General features: G+C 42.0%; 1 protein-coding gene across 1 annotated transcript in view; it reads left to right on the forward strand.

Annotated features, from left to right (window-relative positions):
- Positions 1-6,317: 6,317 nt before the first annotated feature.
- Positions 6,318-8,455, forward strand: part of loxa (lysyl oxidase a) — an 8,689-nt gene continuing 6,551 nt past the window's right edge. The window contains exons 1-3 of the mRNA XM_014003809.1: positions 6,318-7,063; positions 7,186-7,294; positions 7,699-7,830. Of these exons, the coding sequence (XP_013859263.1) occupies positions 6,463-7,063; positions 7,186-7,294; positions 7,699-7,830 (842 nt within the window). The 5' untranslated portion in view covers positions 6,318-6,462. The remainder of the gene's footprint in view (positions 7,064-7,185; positions 7,295-7,698; positions 7,831-8,455) is intronic.

Here is an 8,455-nt window from a genome sequence, read left to right on the forward strand (position 1 = left end):
GAAAGAGAAAGAAAGAAAATTTAGAGTTTACAGTCAAGAACTAGTATCTTAATAACAAAAGACATTATGTGTAATTATAACAAAATACAAAAATAAACAGGTCACATTAACTAATAGTTTAATAAGTTGAATAGCAGGGACAGTTGGAAATGTATGGTAAATGACTACTTTTTGGAAATTTTCATTAAAATCCATCCATTGGTTCATTGTGCTAACGCTACAGACAAATCTACAAACAGGCAAAAACATGATCAACTTTGCAATAAAACATAATTGGCCTACAGTATGTACAAATGAGAACAATTGAAAACATCAACAGTTATTCTTCCTTTAATGAAGACAAATGAGGTTGTAAATGTTCACGTGTCTCACATCATGACATCATCAAGATTCTGCATTCAAGCAGCCCAAATGAGAGGGTGGCAGCAGTCAGACTTGGAGACATGGAGAAGAGCCTGATCTGCAAGGTCTTTGCTTTCAAAGAGGTCACTTGAGGTGGTTTGGGCATCTGATTAGGATGCATCCTGTTCTCCTCCCTTTGCAGGTTTTCCAAGCATGGCGCACTGGGAAGAGACTCCAGGGGGAGACCCAGAACTGGCTGGTGGGGTTATAGATCTTCTCTGGATTGGGGGCACCTTGGGGTCCCCCAGGAGGAGCTGAATGTCATTTGAGAGAGGAATGTCTGCGTTTCTCTCCTGGACCTTCAGCTTCTGAGATGTGAGACACTTGGAGACAACCATTCACTCACAATTAGGGATAATTTAGAGTTATCACTTAGCCTAAAATTCATGCTTTTGGTCTGTGGGAGGAAACAATATGCCTGGAGAAAACCCACGCATGCACAGAGAGATCATGCAAACTATCCAGGTTCCAGGCTGGGATTTGATCTGGCAACCTTCTTGCTGAGAGGTAACAGCTCTACCAACAGAGCCACCCTGCTGCTGCAGCAGAAGATGGAAATGTCCCACATCTGACTCAGTGTTTGCATCTAAAATAACGATTTAGTTTTATGATAATCTCAACATTAGAAGACGACAAGAGGTCTTTTCCTCTTTTTCAACAATCACTGTTTTTCCTCCTCTCTCTCCCTCTCAGATGTGCTTTTATTTAAACCCTTCGCAGCTCCGCCGGGCACCTAAAAAAAGGGGATGAATTCCAACAAACGTGGACAAAAGAATCAGGCTAATTTCTTGCAGATGTGTCTTCGGACCGTGATGTGAAGGAGCACAGTGTGCTGCTGTCGCCTGAGACAGCCGGAGAGAAACCGAAAACTAATCCGATGAGTTACCAGCAGAACACTTCCATGACCCAGAACAGCTGGTTCTGACTGTCTGCTGTTCCAGGGGAAGAGAGGGGAGGTGATCAGGGCTCACATAGCTTTCAGTCTCAGGAGGAACTGTTGGTATGCAGGACTGAACTACGTGAGTCATCCTAAAACCTAAAGCTCGACTCAGCCAAAACTAAAAAATCTTTCTTCCCCATTTTTACGCTGGAAAAAATGGGTCCAAACTGCCAGACGCTGAGTCTGAGACAAAACAGGAAACTTCTGCAGAGGAGCAGAGGCTTTTACTGCTGAGGTTACTGTGATTGGAAAAGATGGGTTTTTATACGTCCACAAATTTCTCTCGAATTGTTTTGTTCCTTTCTTGGTTTCGGATTTGATTTATTTGGACCTCCCGTTCAAACATCTGCACCATCCCAGTTGTCTCCAGAGAGGATGTGTTGCATCTTCTGGAGCTCCTCTCGCCTCTGATTTACCATCACGATTTTGCAGAAGTTAAAAAAGAAACATCACGTTTTCTGTGCGATGACGTGTTCCCTCTCAGGACAATATGTCTGTAATTTACAGCATGATTTAAGCACTGAAACCCAACCCAGTGAAGTATTTTTAGTTTTGCTCTGTTTTTCTCTTTCAGCTGCTGGTCAGTTGTTCCCAAAGATACTTGTTCAAGTTAAACCCATAAGTCAGACTGATGTTGCTTAATATCTAATTAAATACAGCAATCCCTTTACCCTTCATAGATTCATCTATAAAGACAACAAACCAAATGCTGACACTGAGAAATGTTTGTTTTTGGTAAAATCAGTTTCAGGAGGTTTTAAGGTGGAATGCATCTTTAGTCTTGCTTTAAAAAAAGGATTTCAGTGTGCCAATCCTTCCAGAATTCCTCCTTTTGAAGTTTTAATTCATAAAACACCAAATGTTTTCTTTGGACACTGGATCTAAATCGCAGTCAGGTCAGGCTGTTTTAAAGGGACTGTTCAGATTTTCAGAAATTTGGTTCTGTGGAAAAGTTATAAAAACAACACTCTGTTGATGCTCCTTTGCAAAGCTAAATGGTGGTAGCAGCAGCTAGCTGTAGCACGTGTGGAGTAACTTGGGGAACTTTAAGCAGAAATATAACATTTTATGAACTCTAACTCACATTTGTGGTGGTGAAATGTTTATTTTGTGGAGTTTCCAAGTGTTTTGATGCTCATTGCAGCCTCCTGAGGAGTGGGGACGGAGCCAACTCTACTCACCTGTTCCTGACCCAGTGCTGATAAGACTCCAGAGAATTAAGCTGGAACATTTTGTGACATTGGCAGCAAAAATGACAGCTGACCTAACATGAATACTTTTGATCCTTTGTGATAAACCTGAAGTTCCTTGTGTTTACAAAACGTTACCTGGCTGCTGTGACTTACCTGAGTCCTCAAGCTCCTCCTGGGTCCAACCTGATACTCACATCCTGGAGACTCAGCACTGCATCGCTTCTCAGGTTTTCATCCTGCTCTCCATCGCCTCCACTAAAACCTCCACACATCCTCTCCTCCCCTCTTCTCCAGGCCAGGCTCTGCTTCCACATCTGCAAGAAGAAAATATCCATTCAGATTCAACAAAGACCTGCACCACCTACCTGCATACTTACCTGTGGCCCATCTCATCTCTCATGTCACTATAAATAAACTCACTAATCTACCTCTGTGATCAGTCTCTTTTTAGTTTGACCTTTTATTACAGTCTTAAAGTGGATTTTTTTGACAGTTTTTCAAAAATCCTTTGTCAAAACAGCATGTTTTTTTTAATGCAGAGATTGTATTTAGACTCTCCAAGATGTTTATCACTAGTAGAAATTGGTGTTGAGGGTTTTCAATGCAGAGGTAAAGTGCTTAGAAAGCAAACCCAGAACTCGGAGGATATCCTCTCTGATCTGGGAACATGGGATCCCCCCAGGAGGAGCTGGAGAGGGTCTGATTTCTCTCCTGGACCTGTTGCCTCTTTGACTCAAACCCAACTCATCTTTTTGCTTTCCTTCATTCAAGAAGAAACATGTCTGTATAATAACGTCCCAACTAATCAGAGGTTTAGTATCACGTTCAGTGAGATGAGAACTGAGCTGAACTGCTGACAGTTCTGAGCAGAGAAAGTGAGAGCAGAGTTTGTCGCGGCCTTTGTCAGTCTGGCGCCCCTGAACAAATCCTTTAACACCCAGCTGCTCTGGTGCTGCTGCTCTGTAATGAAAAACAGTTTCCAGGTGAACAAAGCATTCCTAAAATTTGGAAATATGCTCAAAATGGGGCTATTAACATTGTTTTTCTTCGTATCTACTGAATGAGAGCCACTTATATAAAAGTCGATGCAAGCACTTGTTCTGAAAGTATGGCTCAGTCCTGACTGTTTATTTACAGATTTCCGCCTCCTTGTCTGAGAATAATATTATTGCAGCTTCTTTTCTGTGCAGCTGTAGTAAACCAAGTTGTGGTTTTATAAAACATCTGTGTGTTTTTGATCAACTTGAATTAAAGGACGTTTAAAAGTCTCTTGACCTGAATTCTTGCCTGAGAAACTGCGTATTCCTCGTGAAACTTGCTGTGGTTTTGCAGCTTCCCTCCTGCGGTCGGTCATGTGGACTCTAGAAAAAAATGTTCCTGGTTGGAGTAAAACGAAAACCTTGAATTAAGCCTTCCCAACCTATGCATTATACATCTGAAGTTACCAGCAGGGCCGTGATTTGACTGGGCTGCTGCAAATCACTTCGATTCATCAGCGGAGGAGCTCTGCAGGCTGCCAACAGGACGGAGAACCTCTGATATCAGGTATCACTGTGCAGACTCCTTTCCCCACTTTTACACCGCTGACTAATTATGAGTTTAAAAGAGGAGATATACATGTGGACGAGTGTTTCACAGTTTCAGGGAGGCTCTGATGCAGACCAGGCTCTGAAGGAGTGCAGGGTGGGTTTTTTTGTGAGATGGTTTCCTGGAATGACTGAAACAGGAGCCATCAGGAGTTGTGTTTAGGTTTGTGAGCTCATGACTGATTAAGGTTCTTGTAGAGCACTAGTATCAAACTCCAGAGGTCTGCGGGCCAATTGTGGCCCATCACTGCATTTTACGTGGCCTGTGAGTGCTTCAAAGATGAATTAATTTCTTAAAATAAGCAGAAGCTGCTTTAAAGCCAGCATTGATCATGAGCTACCACATTTTGCCTGCAAAATGACGGTACCCCACCACTAAGGGGAGCACAGTTTTCAAAAACAGCTGTCAACTGACAAAATTCACAGTGTAAAATCTCATTTCACTGCATTTTCATCAAAAGGGCACATTAAAACATTGTTTCTGTGCAGAAAATACCACGTAGAGCTCAGTTATTGTTTGTTAGCCATACTCAGCCATAGCAATGACAGGAAAAAAAAAGTAAAATTTTGTGTTTAGTCGAAGTTAAACATGAAATGTGGAAGTTAAAGGGATCCCTGATTAGTTGTAACGTTAGACTTTATTTGATAAACATATATTTTAACTGTAAAACAAAGACTGTAAAAATACTGTAGGCTGTTTAGTTTTTATCATTTTTAAACTAAAAGTTTTAAAATATATTACGCGGACGGGGCCATTTTACTTACACACAAAGCATTCTGGGTAAATAATGACATGGATAGGTCCTCTGTGCGAGGCTGCTAGCGAGCTATATCCATCCTGAAGGTTCATCTTGGACAATATCTGATGATCGACTCTTTTTAAATGAAACCAGAGAGGCGTTGACAGAGAGGAGAAGGTAGAAATGACTCAGCCTGTAACTGAAAATATGGACGAAGGACCTCAGTTTAGCTTGTTGTGCTAGCGCCGAGCTAATACATATAAGGCAATATAGCGTCAGCACTAGCACAAAGGCTAACAGGCTAAGCTGAGGTTCTTCTTCCATGAAGCAGCTCTGTTGTCCTCCATCCATATTTTCAGTTACAGGCTGAGTCATTTCTACCTTCTCCTCTCTGTCAACGCTCTCTGGTTTCATTTAAAAGAGTCGATCATCAGATATTGTCCAAGATTAACCTTCAGGGTGGATATAGCTCGCTAAAAGCCTCACACCGAGGACCTATCCATGTCATCATTTACCCAGAATGCTTTGCGTGTAAATAAAATGGCCCCATCCATGTTAAAATATATTTTTAAAAATTTACAAAACTAAACAGCCTACAGTATTTTTACAGTCTTTATTTTACTGTTAAAATATATGTTTATCAAATAAAGTCTAATGTTACAACTAATCAGGGATCCCTTTAATTAAAACTGGCCCTTTGAAGGCCAACATAAGACTCATGGCCCCCAAAATTAATTTTATACCCCTGTTGTTGAGTGTTCGATCTGAAAATGAGCAGTGTGAAGCCATTTTTATTCCATGCCAAAGGCCTGCATTTCTATTTCCTTGTCTGTCCTGCTGTTATCAAAATATCTAATGAACCACTGCACATCAGAGTGAAACTAATCACTGACTGCACAACTAGACTTCAACCCCATCTAAGATGGCTGCCACATCTAAGCAACACCAAAAATGACTGCAACTCAGCCACTTAGCTCAAATCTATTGATAGCTGAGAGTTATAGCCTGCAAACAATTGAAATACCTATCTGTCTGTTAGCAAAATATCATCTGAACTCAAGGATGTTAACCTGATTCAAGATGGTTAACATAGCCCAACTCAGGAAGAACAAAGAAATGGCTAAAATGTTGTAAATTTTACAGATATTGAGCTAAAGTTTTGCTTGCAGAAGCTGAAATTCATGTTCAGCTTATTTAAACTTAAACTTACTTCTTTACCAAAGGCAGAATGTGATGTGCATTCCCTCAGGGAGTGCTGGGACTTTAATTTTAGAATATTTAAAATCGGTTTCAATAAGTTTTTATTGTTTGTCAAAAGTTTTTCTGATGGTTGAAAACATTTTACAGCTTGTTAGCCTCATTTAGCACCTTGTAAAGACTAAAATTGTGCAGTCATTAAACCCACTCCTTTTAGGAGGATGACAAAGCTCAACTGAACTCCTCCTTCTCCTCCTCATCATCATTATCATCATCATCATCCTGCAAACTGCAGGGGAGGAGGAGATGAGCTCACAAGGATACTGAAACTTTAGCTTTTCACTTTCACTGCTCTGTAAACATCCTGATCATGAAGGATTTTATCTGTTGAAGTTGTAGTTTTTATGTTCATGATGGGATCTCGCGCCTTTCGCGCTTTGCGTTATCTGCGCGTCTGCTCCTTGCTGTTCCTCCTGCAAGCTGCCCAAACTCAGAGGACCCCGGGAAGGAGTGAGCAGAGGGGGGCTCTCCGGCAAACGCTGCAGTGGTCCCACAACGGGAAGGTCTTCAGCATTCTGAGCCAGGGCTCGCAGTACGAGCCGCCGAAGCGCAGAGGAGGCGCGCCGCAGGAGCAGCCAGCGCAGCCGCGACCCGTCGCCATCGTCCGGGATGAGGAGGCGAAACCTCAGGATGCCCGGAGTCAGCCGGTGGTCCAGACGCCGTCGCTCCAGAGGCTCCTGAGAGGGCAGCATCCTCCGCGTCAGGGTCCCGGGCGGCGCGCGGAGGCGCACGACGAGCGCAAAGTCAACGACACCCAGGTGGTCCAGGAGAAGGTCAACACGACCCGACCTCGGCGCCCGATCGAAGACATGATGGTCGGCGATGATCCGTACGACCCCTACAAGTCCAGCGACCCTGATAATCCTTATTACAATTATTACGATGTTTATGAGAGACCCAGGCCCAGATCCAGACCCGGATATGGCACAAGTTACCATCAGTACGGTAAGAGAGCAGAAAGTGCTCTGAAGACCTTTGAGCTCACTTAGGTTTATCCAATCTATGACCAACTGTTGCATTTTATTCATTTGGTGTTTATTTTTGTTAACATTATTCTGTGTGTTCAGGTCTTCCTGATCTTGTACCTGATCCATACTACATCCAGGCCTCTGCTTATGCCCAAAGAGTCCCCATGTACAACCTGAGATGTGCTGCAGAGGAAAACTGTTTGTCAAGGTATTGTCAGGACAGATTTTTTATTTTTTAAGAGACATTTGATCCACAGAGCTCCAGGCCATAATAACCACTTAGTGGGCTGCAGCCAGTGAAAGCAACATGAGCTGAGGTGAAATTAAGTGAATCCTAAAGAGGGGGAGGTGGTTTTTTTGTAAAAAAAAGTTTAATCATAGCTTGCCCTGGGAGAGAAAGCCCAAATGGTAAACACATTATCGGCGACTAACCCAAACAACCATAAAGATTTTTTTTCCACCCATCATTTACTCACAGAGAGAGTCTGCTCCACTCTGAGGAGGAGAGGAAGTAGAAAAACAACAAAAAAAATCTTTGGTGATATCCACAACAGAAGTGTTTTTCCTCTCTCCCTCTCCCTTTTACAATCACATACTGTTTTCCGTCTGCAGCTCAGCCTACAGAGCGAGAGACTACGACACCCGGATGCTGCTGAGGTTTCCCCAGAGAGTGAAGAACCAGGGGACCGCCGACTTCCTCCCCAACAGGCCACGTTACTCCTGGGAGTGGCACAGCTGCCACCAGTCAGTATGATGTTTATTCTTTCCACATCAGCATCAACCTTTCTGACCTGTTTGGTCTTTTCTGTCAGTCTGAGTCACATTTCAAACTGCTCACACGTCACATGTGTTGTGTCGTTCACTTATATCTTTGCCATTCAACTCAGCGATGTGTGAAACTGTCAGGATTGCAAAAATAGTTTAGATAGTTCATAAGAAAAATTGGTGTTAAACTTTTGGTAACTTGTAAAAATAAATACATAGTTTAGATGTTTTGAAGGTTTTGAACAGTTAATATCTTACCTGTTGCAGACAGCTCTTTAAATGACTTCAGCTTCAGTTTGATCACATTTATATGGCCAAGAATAAAGTGTATTGCTGCCAAATTAAAACAACTCCAATTTCAATAACTTCATTCCTGTTCAATGATGAAGACAACAAATTTGGGCACGATGTTGAGTGTTTAAATACATTTATGCTTGGCCAAAAGAGAAGTCTGCGTTTGTTGATACAGTTGGGAGACAAAATTGTATTATTTTGTTTTTGAAGGAGCTCAGATAAGATAAGATAAGATAAGATAAGATAAGATAAGATAAGATAAGATAAGATAAGATAAGATAAGATAAGATAAGATAAGATAAGATAAGAT

The sequence above is a fragment of the Austrofundulus limnaeus genome, unplaced genomic scaffold (assembly GCF_001266775.1).
Source record: "Austrofundulus limnaeus strain Quisiro unplaced genomic scaffold, Austrofundulus_limnaeus-1.0 Scaffold20, whole genome shotgun sequence".
Lineage (NCBI taxonomy): Eukaryota > Metazoa > Chordata > Actinopteri > Cyprinodontiformes > Rivulidae > Austrofundulus > Austrofundulus limnaeus.